Source organism: Lichenostomus cassidix, chromosome 11 (assembly GCF_008360975.1).
Source record: "Lichenostomus cassidix isolate B80296 chromosome 11, HeHo_3.0, whole genome shotgun sequence".
Classification (NCBI taxonomy): Eukaryota; Metazoa; Chordata; class Aves; order Passeriformes; family Meliphagidae; genus Lichenostomus; species Lichenostomus cassidix.
This window is the reverse complement of record NC_139492.1, coordinates 2,313,993-2,327,913: the sequence shown is the minus strand read 5'-3', so window position 1 is coordinate 2,327,913 and position 13,921 is coordinate 2,313,993. Positions and strand designations below refer to the sequence as shown.

Here is a 13,921-nt window from a genome sequence, read left to right as displayed (position 1 = left end):
GAAGGGCTCAGCTTCTCAAGGGATTGGTGGTGGGACAGGACCTGCCCCACTGGAAAAGGGGATTTTGTTTTTTTCTGGGTTTCAATTCTTTTTAAAACACTTCAATATCTTTCCTGGCCCAACCAGCAGCAGTACAAGCACTAAAACCGAGTAAATCCTTTTGCCAAAAAAAAAAACCAAAACCAACCAAACTAGAAAGAAAACAAAAACAGGGAGGGAGAAGGGGGTTGAAAAAAAGAGGAAAAAAAAAAGCAGAAACATCTTAAAAAAAAAGGCAAGCTTTTTATAACAATAATTAAAGCAATAAAAACATACAAAACTTTGTTGGTTTTTAATATATATACACAGTACAAGGCTGAAGCACCTTTCTTTTTTTTTTTTTTCCGCCTGTTCAATCCCAAAGCCGGGGTGACAAAGTGACCCCGCGCGTGTCCCTGCCCCTTCCCCGCCAACCAGGAACAAAAAGGGACCTTCAACCAGTTTATTGACTTTATTTTTTTTTTTTTTTGATAGCGAAGTGCATTTCCAGGGGAAGCCCCGGGCTGGGGGTGCCGTGCCGGGAGCAGGATCTGGCAGCACCCAACGCCGCGGGGCCCCGCCGGGTTTAGTGTTGTCGGTGGAGTCTTTTTCATTGTCTATTTTTTTTTTTTTTTTTTAGAAAAAAAAAAAAACCAAAGAACCAACAAAAATGAGCGTTATAAAGTGTGGGTGGGTGGAGGAAAGGGGGCTTCAGCGCCGTGGCCCCCAGAGGAGGGGACAGGAGGGGACGTGCCGGGGGCTGCTGGCCGTGGGATGGGCTCCCGGCTCCTCCCGGCTCCCGTTTACTTCATGCATGGCACATTCTCCATTTATTTATTTATTTCTCTTTTTTTTTTCTTTCTTTTCTTCTTCCTTTTATTATCAATGGTTTGTCGTTGTTTTTTTTTCTTCTTCTTCTTCTTTTTTTTTTTTAATTTTATTTTTTTTTTTAGCTTCAAACCTCCCAGTGAAAAATATTAAATATTCAAGGTAATAAAATAGATTATTATTTCTAGACTATATGTTCGGCCTGGCCCAAGGAGCGTCACCTGGGATACCCCTTGAAATAACCCCTAGACCACTGCATTGCAGGCAAGGCAAGGCACTTCCTCAGGTGATCCAGCTCGGCTTGCAGGCGCTCCCGCTCCGACACCATCTTCTGCTTCTGGCTCCTCAGCTCCTGCGGGCAGCCAGGGAATGGGAATGGTCAGTGGGCACTGGAGAGCTTGTGGAGAGGGGGAACGGGGTGGGGGGACTGCGGGGAGTGGGTGATGTGGGGTTTGGGGTGTGGCAGGGGATGGGCAGTGCTGGGTTTGGGATACAGCAGAGGATGGGCAATGTAGAGTTTGGGATACAGCAGGGTTTGGGGTAATAGCAGGGCATGGGCAGTGCTGGGTTTGGGATACAGCAGGGCTTGGGGTATAGCAGGGTTTGGGGTAATAGCAGGGGATGGGCAGTGCTGGGTTTGGGATACAGCATGGTTTAGGATACAGCAGGGTTTGGGACACAGCAGGGTTTGGGATACAGCACGGTTTGGGATACAGCATGGTTTGGGATAATAGCAGGGGATGGCCAGTGCTGGGTATGGGATACAGCAGACGATGGGCAGTGTAGGGGTTGGGATAAAGCAGGGGATGGTTAATAGGATAAAGCAGGGGATGGGACACTAAGAATTTGGGCAGTGCAGGGAATGGGCAGCACAGGATTTGGGATACAGCAGGGTTTGGGATAACGCAGGGGTGAGTAGTGTAGGGGTTGGGATAAAGCACGGGATGGGACACAGAGTTTGGGCACTGCAGGGAATGCACAGCGCTGGGGTTGGGATTCAACACAGGATGGGCAGCGCAGGATTTGGGATACAGCAGGGAATGGCCACTGGAGGGAATGGGATCCCTTGTGGGGTGCTGAGCTTGTCTGGATGCCCCCATAGGGAAAGTGGGTGCATGGGAAATAGCAGGAGAACAGGGTGGGGGGCAAGGAATGGCCAGAGCAGGGGATGGGCAGGGCAGGGTTTGGGATACAGCAGGGAATGGGGAACTGCAGGGATGGGACACCGAGAGTTTGGGCACTGCAGGGAATGGGTGCAGTGTAGGTAGACAGGTTTGCTATGGGAGGATTGGGTGTCTTGAGGCTGGATCCCTCACAGAGCCCTGCAGACCAGGGGATGTGTGCCCAGGGGATGTGTGCCCAGGTGACCGGTGTCCAGGAGATGAGGTGTCCAGGGGATGGGGTGCCCAGGGAAGGTGTGCCTGTCCCCACTCACCGCCATGCTGTGTGACAGCTGCTCGGCCGTCAGGCTCAGGGTGTAGTGCTGGGCCTCCAGCCGCCGGCACTGCGTCTGCAGCACCTGGCACTCCAGGTTTTGTTCTGCAACAAAATGTATGTCTTTGTTATGCAAAGGACAGGGGCTGAGCACCTCGGGCTCCCTGCATGGCACAGGTGCCACCATGGAGGGTGCCAGGCCTGCTTGAGGCTCTGCCCAGCAGGCAGTGATCACCCCCAGCATCCCAGGGCATTCCCAACCCTGGCACTGCCTGTGGGGAACCTCCAGCTCCCCCCAGGAGGACGTTGGGCTGCCATGAATACACCAATTTTTCATGCACACGTCAATTTTTGCAACAACAACAGCGCCTGTTGCTTCCATGCTGCTCCTGCAGTACTGGAGATCCCCCAGTGCCTCCCCAGCCCATCCCAGCAGGAACCAGCAATGCCTCCCAGAATACACCAAACCACAAAGCAGCATTTTACCCTCCCTGTCCAACCCCCTGCACCTCCCTACCTTCTATATGTTCCTGGTAAGCTTCAAAAATTGCCTCGATCCCTTGCCACTTGGGCCTGGGGTAGTCTTCCTCCTCTTCCTCCTCCTCTTCCTCCTCCTCCTCATCCTCGGAGGCAGAGTCCCGGGGCAGGGGGGGCAGTGGCCGGAGCGGCCCCTCGGCCGTGCCGTTGTGCGGAGGTCCGGCCAGGCGGCTGGACGCCTGCAGCTCCGGGATGTTGTAGTGGATGGAGGTGTCCAGTTTGTGGTTCTGCTCCGCCGTCAGCGCCGCCGTCCCCCCTGTGGGCACCAACGGTCAGCCCCTGCCTGCTCCCCATGGCCCCTCAAGGCATTCATTCCACCCTTACAGCATCGTCTGTGGGTTTTCATCACTCTCCATGCACTGGAGTTTTATTTATCCCAACCACTGGACTGAGTTTGGGATGGTCAGAGCTGCATTATACCTTGTTTTTAGCTTCACCAATGACCTCCTGGGATGCTCCAGGAATGAGGCTGTCAGTGCTAAACCCCAGTGTGGGGACAAGGGGGTGACATCCCAATGGTGCCCAGCCAGTTTCCCACATTCCTGCTTATTTTTCTGGACATCAAGGGAGAATTTCTGGACTGAAAAGATTGTTGAACACTAGAATGGGCTGCCCAGGGAGGTGGTGGAGTTTCCATCCCTGGAGGTGTTCAAGGAACAACTGGACATGGCACTCAGTGCTCTGGTCTGGTGACAAGATGGGGATTGCTCACAGGTTGGGCTCCACCTTGGAAGTCTTTTCCAGCCCCAATGATTCTGGAATTCTAGGATTTGTGCTGCTGTGGTGGTGTGTCCCCCTCACAGCACGAGCTGGGAAATGCTCATTAGGCCCTGGCCTTGATGAAGAGCACCTGGGCTCAGTTCCTGGGCTTATCACAAACCCTGTGCTGCAGGAACTGCTGCTGTCCAACGAGCTCCTGCTGTTCCACCAACTGCCTTGCAAACTTATCTTTCTTGCCTCGCCAAAAACCCAAGAGGGATCATAATTTTGTTATCAAACTTTCACAGAAAGTCACCGACCTGAACTGGGGCCAGGATGGAAAACTGCCATGAGTAAAGCCCTACAAAGAGCAGCCCTGAGACCCTTGGAGCTCTCCTGGACCACAGTGGGATGGGACCAGCAAACTCCCTCCAAGTGGGGCCTCTCAGATCCAGGGAATTCTCACATTTCCTGCACTCAGGGGATCCCTGAACCATGACAGACCCTGGGCTGATCCCCCCACTCCTCAAGGCTCAACACTTCACTCGTCAAGAAGATGCAAAGGCATCCAAAGTGAGCATTTCACTGAATTCCAGAGGAATTTTTCACAGGTACCTTGTACAGACTCTTTATGTCCATGTGTGAGGGTGAATATGCCACCCCAAATATCCTGGGAATTGTACTCTCCTGGATTCTTAAGTGGTTTAGATTTGTAAGTTAGGCCTGTGAATAAGTTACTGTTGTGGTAAATTCTATATGAATCTATAGAATAATCTATAATCTATTACTAAATTGTTTAACTTATCAATTAGGTTTAAGTTGAAATGCTGCTAAGTTTAGGTTCTGTTGTGCCTTTAAACATGACCTGTTGATCAAGGTCAGGCTCAGTTTAGCACAGGGATCCACTCTGAAGCTCTGACTCAACACAAGGGTTTTCCATATTCCTTTCTGTCCTTACTCTTTCCTATCCTTTTGTTCGCCCCCTCCAGCCTCCACATAGATAGTCTGGGATTTATTTATTCACCTTGGATTTTTGTTTGCTTTTCCCTGGAGTGCTTCAACCATCTAGGAAGCCACAGAGTGAACCTTGTCAACAAACCTCATGGTGCTGTTGCTTTTACACCCAACTTGGTTTTGCCAATCCTTTTGCCGCCGATTTTTTAAGACACCTTACAAAAACTCTCACTTCCCAACAGCCTCCCATTACCTTTGTGCTTCTGCAGCGCCTTCTGCGTGGACTGCAGCACCGACTCATGGAACTGGTGGGCAAATTCCTCGGCAATGAAGGGTTCCCAGGGCTTGCTCTTGCCGTTCATGCTGTGTGACAGCGGCACTGGGATGTCCTTGGGGAGGGGACCCCTGACGTAGCTGAGGATGCTCAGAGCCTTCTTCCCGGGGTGCCCGTCGCTCAGCCGGGGTTTCTCCGGCGCCGTGCCCGACTCCTTGGGCCTCGGTGGCTCCTGAGGTCTCAGCTGCTCCAACCTGGAAGTTTCCGCTGGTTTCGGCACCTCCGGCACGGAGACGGCGATGCCCACGGGCTTATCCAGATCCAGCAGCAGCGGCGGCACCGGCGGCTCTTTGGGAAGAGGAGGAGCAGTTGGCCGCAGCCAGGACTCTGTGTGTCCCCAGGGCAAAGCTGTCCCGACACCCAGGGAAGGTTTTGGGGTGCTTACCGGTGCTGGGGGCGCTGGGGCTGTCCCGCGGGGAGCTCTTCACCACCACGGCAGCCGGCGTGGTCTTCTGCTTCATGGCCTGGAGCATCTCCACCAGCTTCTCCTTGTCTGCGGCATGGGAAGCTGAGGTTTAGTGTAGCCTCAGCTCAGCAGAGCCAGCTCGGGGCCCCAGGCAGGACCCCCACGGCACCCCCAAACCCGAGCGAGCACGGGCCATGGCTGTTACCTTTCCTCTTCTCGGCGCTGATGTGCGTGAGGTTGAAGATGGTGAGGAAGCGCTTCTTCTCCTCGAAGTTGGGGCTGTTGTTCATCTCGTCGGGGCTGTAGCGGGTGGAGAGCGGGAGGCGCGGGGAGGGCGTGCGGCGCTTGTTCTGCACCGTGGGCGGAGAGGGGCTCCTCTCCCGCAGCATCCGCCGCCGCTTGCGCCGCTTCTGGCTCAGCAGTTCCTCCTTCTGCTGCTGCGTGGTGAGGCCGAAGAGCTGCAGGAACTCCAGCTTCTGGGGCGACCAGGGGGAGAGCAGAGGAGGGTCATCCCCAGAACAGTGCCATCTTCACTCCCATTCTCATCCCCGTTCCCATCCTCATCCTCATCCCCATTCTTATCTTCATTCCTGCCACCATGCCCATCCCCATCTCCATTCCCCACCTCCATCCCCATCATCTCTATCCTCATCCCCAACCTTATCCATCTTCATCCCCACTCCTGTCTCCATCCTAATCTCCATTCCCCATCTGCATTCTCATCCCATTCCCTTCATCCTCATCTTCATTCCTGTTCCCATGCCCATCCTCATCCCACCTCCATGCACATTCCAATCCCCTCCTTACCCTTATCCCCATTTCCATGTGCCTCTGCAACCCCCCAGTGCCTCTGCAAACATCTGGGGATGGTGACTGTACAGGGCACTCGGGACCGCTGTAAAGGAGGGGCTGCTCCCCCAGGGGACAGCAGGGGACAGGGAGGGGACAGTGAGTGCCATCAGTACCTCAGAGGACGTGTCCAGCTTCAGCGGGGGCTGCTCGGCCACGCAGCGGAGATGGGCCCGCACCTCCTCCTCATCGCTGTCGTCACAGGAGTCATCCAGGTCGTAGTAGTACCCTGGGGATGGGGAGAGGCTGACGTGAGACTGGGGACACCATGGGGACCTGCTGGGACCCTGGGGAATCTTCTGGGACATGGGGAACCCTGCTGGGGATGGGGGTACAGCAGGGTGGGATGTCAGAGGGGAGGGATGGGGATCCAATGTGTGGCCCAGCAGGGTGGGGGGCACAACCCAACAGAGCCCTGTCCCCTCTCCAGCACCTGTGGGACCTTGAGGAGCATTGCCCGTCCCTGTGTATCCTCTTGGCATCACTTTGGGATGGGTGGTGGGGGTCAGTGGGGCATAGTCTGGGGACATTGGAGTAGTGACAGCAATTCCAGCCCCTCCAAGCGCTCCATCTCCTCCTCACCACTGCTCTCATCCCCACTCCAGCAGCTCCATCAATATTTAAAACCCTCTTATTAGCTTCAGTTCATCATTTATTAATTGGGCACGTCTGGAGTGCAGGGTTTACCGAACCGCTCGGATGCGGGAACGTCGGCATCCCCGGGAGACCCCCAGGAGCACCCCCAGCTCCCGGTGCTGGGGGGATCCCCAATCCCTCACCTTTCTCTCGGGCCTCCCGCCGCCGCCGCTCCTCCAGGTCCAGTTTGCTGACCAGCCTGCGGTGCTGCTGCACGAACTCGTCGTAGATGTACATGGGGTCCTGGGCGCGCGGCTGGGGGGGCCGGTAGGGCGAGCTGGGCTTGGTGGCCTCGGGGAATGGAGTGGCCGGGGTTCTCTGCTGGCTCAGGATGCTCTGAGTGGACTTTTCCAGCTCAGCTAGGAAGGGGGTGTGGGTGAAAGCGCCGTGCTCCGGGGCGCCAGGCTCCCGTGCTGGAGGGTATTTCTCCAGAGCGTCCCTCTTCCTCGGTCCCTCCTCCAGCTTCTCTGGGCAGAAGACCCTCTCCACCTTCACCAGAGGGATGCCCTGGCGGCTGGGCTCGAAGGGCGCCGGGTGGCTGTGGAGGGCGTGGGGCTCGGGGAGGCGCCGGGGAGGGTCGGGGGGGCTCTCCATCAGCGAGACGGGGTTCCAGAGGGACGTGGTGACGGGGTGGTGCTGCGGTTTGGGGGAGATGAGGGGTGGCGGCCCGCCAAAGTGCTGCCCTGGCTCCCGGCTGCTCGGCTCGTGGCGGCTCGATCCCAACCTGCAGGGACAGGAGGGCACGGCAGAGGTGAGGAGCTGGCACTGCCAGCGGAGAGCTGGCAGCACTCCAACACGGAGGGATTTTGGGCAGAAACGCGCCTGTTAGGAACACCCCGGAGGGGTTTGTGTATGTGGGGCTGCCGCACTCGTCCCCTCCCTGCCACCAAGCTGAGGGACGGGGCCAGTTCAGGTTGTTCAGGGGGGTTGGGCAGGGATGTGGCTGCATCCCAGGAGCACCGGGCAGGAGACCCCAGCCTTGACCCCGGCGCGGGGACAAGTGAGCCACCAGTCCTGGCGCAGCCCCGTGGCGAGGACAGCGCCCCGGTGCAGCCCTCCTCCGACAGCTGGAGCCAGCCCGTTAGCGGGATAAATATTTCATGTGCCCAAGCTGTGCATTTAACACTTTTCCGCTCCAGCGCCCCAGAGCTCGGTGTGTGGAGCAGCGGGTTCAGCTCAGCGCCGCCATCGTGTCACCACCGGCGGGGAGCACCGCCTGCCCCCCGGGATCCATCCGTCTCCTGCCCCGCTGGATGCAGGAAAAGGATGGGGATGGAACATCCCCTGCTGCAGGTGTTTTGGGGTGACCTTGCTGCCTCCTCTCCGGTTTGGGGTGGGAGGAGCGGATGGGGAAGGGAGCCTGCGGCGGGCGCTCGCCTTTGTGCCGCCCCGTGATCTGCGCCTTATTATCCTCGATGAGCCGCGCTAATCCCCTGGATACCCAAAAATAACAAAGGGAGCAGGCGGCAGAGCTGGCTGGATGAGCCTGCACTGCTTAAGTGCTCAGCCACGAGGGCGAGCAAGCTCTGTCAATCAATCGGGGGGTGTGGGCACGCTCTGCTGCCCCCCAAATCGCCCGGGCTCAGCGCAGGTGCCCCCAAACCAGGCATGCACTGCCCGGCCCCGCTGCCCGCGAGGGGGGAGCTGCAATTAGCTGTGCCGGTGGCTGGGCAGCACCTGGCCACTCGCCGCTGGCCCTTGGCCACCTCCCGGGCTCGGTGCCTGCCACCGCGCAGATGTCGGGCACCGGGAACGCCAGGCGCTGCCAGCACAGCCGGCCTGGCTGGCACCACGCTGCAGGAGCCTGCTGGCACTGCCCAGGCACTGTGGCTTCAGTCTGTGGGATCTGTGAGGGGCATGGCTGTGGGATGATGGATGCCTGAGGGGGGCAGAGCTGGGGAATGGGGTGGGCACAGCCATGGGTTGGGGGAAAATCCTATAGATCATCATATTGTGGCATCATGGAATGGTTTGGGATGAAGGGACCTTACTGGTCATCTTGTTCAACCCCCATGCCGGGAGGGGAGCCTTTCCACTATCCCAGGGTGCTCCAAGCCCTGTCCAACCTGGCTTTGACTACTTCCAGGGATGGGGCAGCCACAGCTTCTCTGGGCATCTGTGCCAGGGCCTCAGCACCCTCACAGGGAAGAATTCCTTCCCAATATCCCATCTAACCCAGCCCTCTTTCCATTTAAAGCCATCCCCCCTTGTCCTATCATTCCTTTCCCTCATCCAAAGTTCCTCTCCAGCTTAAGATGCAGATATTACAGCAAGGACAGCTGCAACACGGGAAAACACAGTTCAATTTTGGGGGAAAGCTCCATCCCTGAAGCAGGGCTGGCAGCATCCCTACCTGGGATGTTCGGGTCGATGCTCAGGCTCAGCTTGGCTCGGGGCACGCCCTATGTCCAGGTGCTGCTCCAGCACTTGTTGCCGGAATTCCGAGACTTGGGACTGCCGATCCTCCTTCTCCTGGCGCAGCCGGCGCTGCCTGGCCAGCCACTTCTCCTCCTCGTTGGTGCGGTGGATGAGCAGCGCCGTGGCCGCGCTGCTGCCGGGCAGAGGGAACACGCTGTGGTTGGGGATGAGGCTGGGCACGGGGTGGTGGGAGCCGGGCGGTGGGTGCAGAGGGTGCTGGATGGGCTTTGGCGTTGGCAGCACCGAGTCCTTGAGCTTGTCTGCGTTGGAAAAAGGGTGATGGAGAGTCAGGGTGTGGGAAGAGTGGGGTGTTTTGGGGTGAGCACCGCTGTGGGTGGGAGGGACTCAGGGGGGGACAGCCACTGGTCAGAGCTCAGCACAGGGGGCTGCCCGCCTGTGCCAGCCCAGCTGCCCGCAGTGCGCCAGGCATGGTGCCACCCCGGCCTGAGTCAGATGGCATAGGCACCGCGCCGCCACTCCAAGCCGCCGCAGCTGGGCTCCTGGCAGAGTGAGCTGGCAGCCAGGACAGCCTGTCCCCATCCCCAGCCACCTCCCAGGGCCACCAACCCCTTCAGCTTTGCCATCTGGAGGGGACAGGAGACCACAGTGGAAGGTGGGCATTACCTGCTCTGCCGGGTGCCAGCGGCTCCACCGGTTTGCCCCGCTCCTCGGCCGGGTGTCCCCGCAGCCCATGCAGCTCCGCCACGGGCAGGAAGGGCCCCTCCATGGCTTTCACCATGCTCAGCTCCTTCTCCCGGGCCCGCTCCCGCTGCCTCTCCAGCTCCCGTTCCCGCTCCTTTTCCCGCTCGCGCTCCAGCTCCTTCTCGCGCTCCCGCTCCCTCTCGCGCTCCTTCTCCCGCTCCCGGTCGGCTTCTCGCTCCCGCTCCTTCTCCCGCTCCCGCTCGCGCTCCCGCTCCCTCTGCCGCAGCTCCTCGTCCATTTGCAGCCTGCAGGGAAAAATCAAAAAGAAAAGCACCAACCCCAAACATACCCCTTGGAGTACCCCTAAAAGCAGCTCTGAATTCCTGTCAGCATCCCCTGGAACACCCCGGAACTTCCAGAGCATCCCAAAACAATTCCTGGGCGCCTGCCAGCATCCTCTGGAGCACCCCCAAACCCCTGGCCACCTGTCTGGAGCACCCCAAAACCACCCCCAGTGCCCTGTCAGCATCCTCTGCAGTGCCCCATCCATGCCCTCCACCATCCACTGGCCCCTCCGTACCTCTCGGCGGCCAGACTGGAGATGCGCTCGGACTGCAGGGCGGAGATGGAGGAGTGGGAGAGCTCGGGGGGGTACCGGACCCCCGAGAGGTGCAGGTGCATGGCCGAGGGGTGCAGGGGGGGCAGCGAGCCCGGCGCTGGCAGCGGGTAGAACGGGGAGCGCAGTGCTGACAGGCAGTACGACTCATCCATCCTGGGAACACAGGGATACTCAGGCAGGCAGAAAAACCCCAATTCCCCCCCCAGGAGCCAGATCAGGTCTGCCTTCTACTGGGAGAAACTAATGGAGAGCCCCAAAACACCCTCAGCGGGTCATGCTGCCACCTCCTCAGACCCCAAAGCTCATCCAGCAGCATCCCAGGGATCCCAAGGTGCCCACCTGAAGGCAGGATGAGGGAAGGGGTGATGTGTCAGGTAGCTGGGGTGGTAGTAGGCGGCGGCGGTGGCCGGGTCGAGGCCGAGGGGCGGCAGGGAGGACATGCGGAGGTCCTCGGCCGTGTGGTAGGGACGGAAGCTCCGCAGGTAATCCTCGGTCACCGCGCTGGGAGGCACCACGTGGTGGACCGGCCGCTGCAGGCTGGGGGACAAGGAGATTGTCACCATCTCTCCCTGTCCCCCTGGGGAGATGTCACCTCCCCCAAAAGGGACTGGAGCTCACAGGTGACACCCACATCCCGCAACCCACCCCGTCCACTCCGAGCAGACTCACTTGAGAGGTGGGAAGCGCGAGTCCTGGACCACAGAGCTGGGGGGCAGCCCGAAGGAGTAGGGTGTCCCCAGGAGGTGGGAGGGGACAGTGGGACCCCCCGCTTTCTCCTGTGTCAGGGGGGGCTCCGAGATGAGGCGCTCGCGGCCGGCGCTGCTGCTGCTGCCTCGCGACCCTGCTTCCTGCTGGAGGACAAAAGGGGCAGGAATGCCAAGATGGGCATTAGGGGACAGCAGGGCATGGGGAATCCCTGCTGTGTCCTCACCCCAAGACCCTGGATAAGTCCCCAGTGTGCCCACAGAGTCCCTGGCTGGCAGCAGCACCCAGGAGAGGATGCATCCACCAGAGCATTTCCTGCATCCAGGCTTTGGAAGGGCAGTTTGAAGGGTGGGAGGGTCTGGGTGGCGACACTGGGGGGATACCAGTGGGAAAGGAGGTGCTGGAGCCAGGGCAGAGCTGAGGGCAAGACACCCATTACCTGCCCCGAGATTTATGGGCCCCTTTGTTCTCCAGAGCTATTAATCATCCGGGGAGGAATGACACGGCTGGGGGAAATCCAGCCGGCCTTTGATAAGGGCCATAACCCAGGGGTCAGCCCGGAATCCCCCCGGCAGCCCCCCGGCACCAGCACCCTCCCACAGGGCCTCAGCCGCTCTCCATCAGCTGCCACCCTCGGTGTCAGCATGAAGGTCACTCCCTGCAGCTGGGGACAGACCCCTGGCAAGGGGGAACCACTTGGGGTGACAAGAGGGGTCTGAGAATTAGCGGGGTGGCACCCAGCAAGGCAAGTTTTGGTTTAAAAATTATTGTTTTTCCTTGCACCTTCTCCATTTGGCAGCTCAGGAGGAGGAGGATGGAGGTGGAGGAACATCGCCCACCCCCAGCATCCCTCCCCAACCCCGCCAGGGCACGGCCAGCCCCAAGGTCGCCACAAAGGGTGCCGTGTCCCCTCTCTGCCGCCACCTCTGCCGCCCGCATGGAGCTCATTGTGCGTGCCAGGCTCTGCTCTAATTACCTCCCGTCTCGGGCGTCACGCTGCGAGCGCAGCTCTGCCAGACAATCACCACGCTCGGTTAACCCCCGCGCCGGGGGGGGGACACGGGAGGGACACGGGGGTGACACCGAGCTGGGAAGCACCCGGACACCCCACGCACCCCCGGAGCTCCCGGGGATCGCGGCTCCGTTCATTTCCCCCCACCCCGCCCCCGGCGTTTCTCATCCCCTACCCTCGCCTCTCCGCTTTGTGGTTTAATTAGTCTTTCCAAGTGGCATAATCCCCCCGGGAATCTGCTTGTAGCATGCGGAGGAGAGGAGAACCACTAACGATGCTTCTTAATTAGCCGCTCTCTCCCCCCTCCCTGCCACTCCTCCGCCTTCCTCGCACTCCCCTCCGGATGGCAGCCCGGGGATGGTGATGGCAGCCCGGGGATGATGATGGCAGCCCGGGGATGATGATGGCAGCAGGGGGACGATGGCAGCCCCGGTGACAACGGCAGCTCGGGGACATGGTGAGGAGGGCAAGGGACCAAATTGGGGCAGCCCAGTGATTCCTTGGGAGCAGTGCATGGCATCCCACACCCTCCATCCTTCAGACACAGCCATACCTGTCTGCCCTCGCTCCTCCAGACCCCGTTGACCGTCTTGGTGGGGGCGATGGTGACGACAGGTGGCGTGCTGGGCACGCTGTGTCCCCCCGGTGGCACGATGATGGGGCCCATGGGGCCACGCTTGGGCGTGCTGGCGGGGGAGCTGTGGTTGGTGGCTGGCGAGGACACCGGGGACGACTCGCTGCTCAGTGAGGACCCTGGAATGAAATTAAAAATTGAAATAAGTTGGGGAAACAGAGCAATTAACTGGATGAAACAACCCTGTGGAGGAGCTGGAGTCATTCCTGATAGGGAATTCGCTGCAGGGAGCAGGGATGGGGCTCTGGGATGCACTCAAGGTGCTCAGCATCCCGCCAGACCCCCAGGCTGGACCCCCATCCCACAAGGGAGGTTCCCAGGGGTGCTAAAGACTTCCCCCAGCATGGTGGGACAGGGCAGCTTCTTGCTCCCATCCAAACTGCCAAACCCCCAGGCACAAAAAGCCTCTTGGCACAAGTGACACCAATGCAATGCCAACCTCAGACAGCCACGTCTTCCCAAGGCATACCCAGAGATTCCTTAATCCAGCTGCAAAAGTTGTCACGGACAAGCCTCTGGAGACACTGGGATGAAGGAGTGACTCCTCGAAACCCTTGGGCAAGGCTTTGGTTTCATTTGCATAATACATCTGTACTTTAACTTATCCCCACCCCAGGGATGCTGGCCATATTTCCAAAGGAAAAATAAAAACGGAGTGAAAGCGGAGAACAGGAAAAGCTGAGAAATACAAATTCCACATTAAGCAGGGCACAGGGAGCTTGGTGCCTGCTCCACAGAACACTGCCCACTCCTCAAACCCAGCTGGGCAGCCTGGAGGGCTCTGACCCCCCAAACTCTGCTCCCTCCATCCCAGAGTTTGGGTCAGAGGGAGATCCCAACACGCCAGCAGGGACCAGCTGTTGGGGAGTGTGTGTGGTCACAGCAGGGTGAGGTGACAGCGATGCTCCTAGGCAGGGCTCAGGGCACGGAGAGGAGCCTTGGCTCCTCTGGGTGTGCAAGGTGTCTCCTCACCTTCCAAGTGTGCAAGGCCACTCCCCTGAGTGTGCAAACCATCTCCTGTCCTGTGGGCACACCAGGCAGGTCCCATAGCATGCCAGCAGCTCCTCACCCTCCATCCCCTCGCCCTCCTCACACCACACAACACCAGGAGGGAACCAGGAAGGAACCAGGAGGCTGGGAATGCCGAGGGCAGGCAGGAGCATCCCCAGGCGGCGGGAAGGATGCTGGGAGGGAAG

The 13,921-nt window shown here is 59.1% G+C and overlaps 1 protein-coding gene across 4 annotated transcripts in view; it reads right to left on the bottom strand.

Moving 5' to 3' along the window:
* Positions 1 to 262: 262 nt before the first annotated feature.
* GSE1 (Gse1 coiled-coil protein) overlaps positions 263 to 13,921 on the bottom strand; it is a 98,743-nt gene continuing 85,084 nt past the window's right edge. Inside the window, exons 4-17 of one of the 4 annotated variants that reach the window (XM_085071406.1) lie at positions 12,645 to 12,844; positions 11,044 to 11,225; positions 10,714 to 10,911; positions 10,336 to 10,527; positions 9,738 to 10,060; positions 9,049 to 9,373; positions 6,839 to 7,419; positions 6,176 to 6,288; positions 5,416 to 5,686; positions 5,190 to 5,312; positions 4,724 to 5,092; positions 2,798 to 3,073; positions 2,282 to 2,385; positions 263 to 1,198 (exon numbers count right to left, since the gene is read on the bottom strand). In XM_085071406.1, the coding sequence (XP_084927532.1) occupies positions 1,064 to 1,198; positions 2,282 to 2,385; positions 2,798 to 3,073; positions 4,724 to 5,092; positions 5,190 to 5,312; positions 5,416 to 5,686; positions 6,176 to 6,288; positions 6,839 to 7,419; positions 9,049 to 9,373; positions 9,738 to 10,060; positions 10,336 to 10,527; positions 10,714 to 10,911; positions 11,044 to 11,225; positions 12,645 to 12,844 (3,392 nt within the window). In that variant the 3' untranslated portion in view covers positions 263 to 1,063. The remainder of the gene's footprint in view (positions 1,199 to 2,281; positions 2,386 to 2,797; positions 3,074 to 4,723; positions 5,093 to 5,189; positions 5,313 to 5,415; positions 5,687 to 6,175; positions 6,289 to 6,838; positions 7,420 to 9,048; positions 9,374 to 9,737; positions 10,061 to 10,335; positions 10,528 to 10,713; positions 10,912 to 11,043; positions 11,226 to 12,644; positions 12,845 to 13,921) is intronic. The other 3 variants (XM_085071408.1, XM_085071407.1, XM_085071409.1) reach the window with 3 other exon arrangements.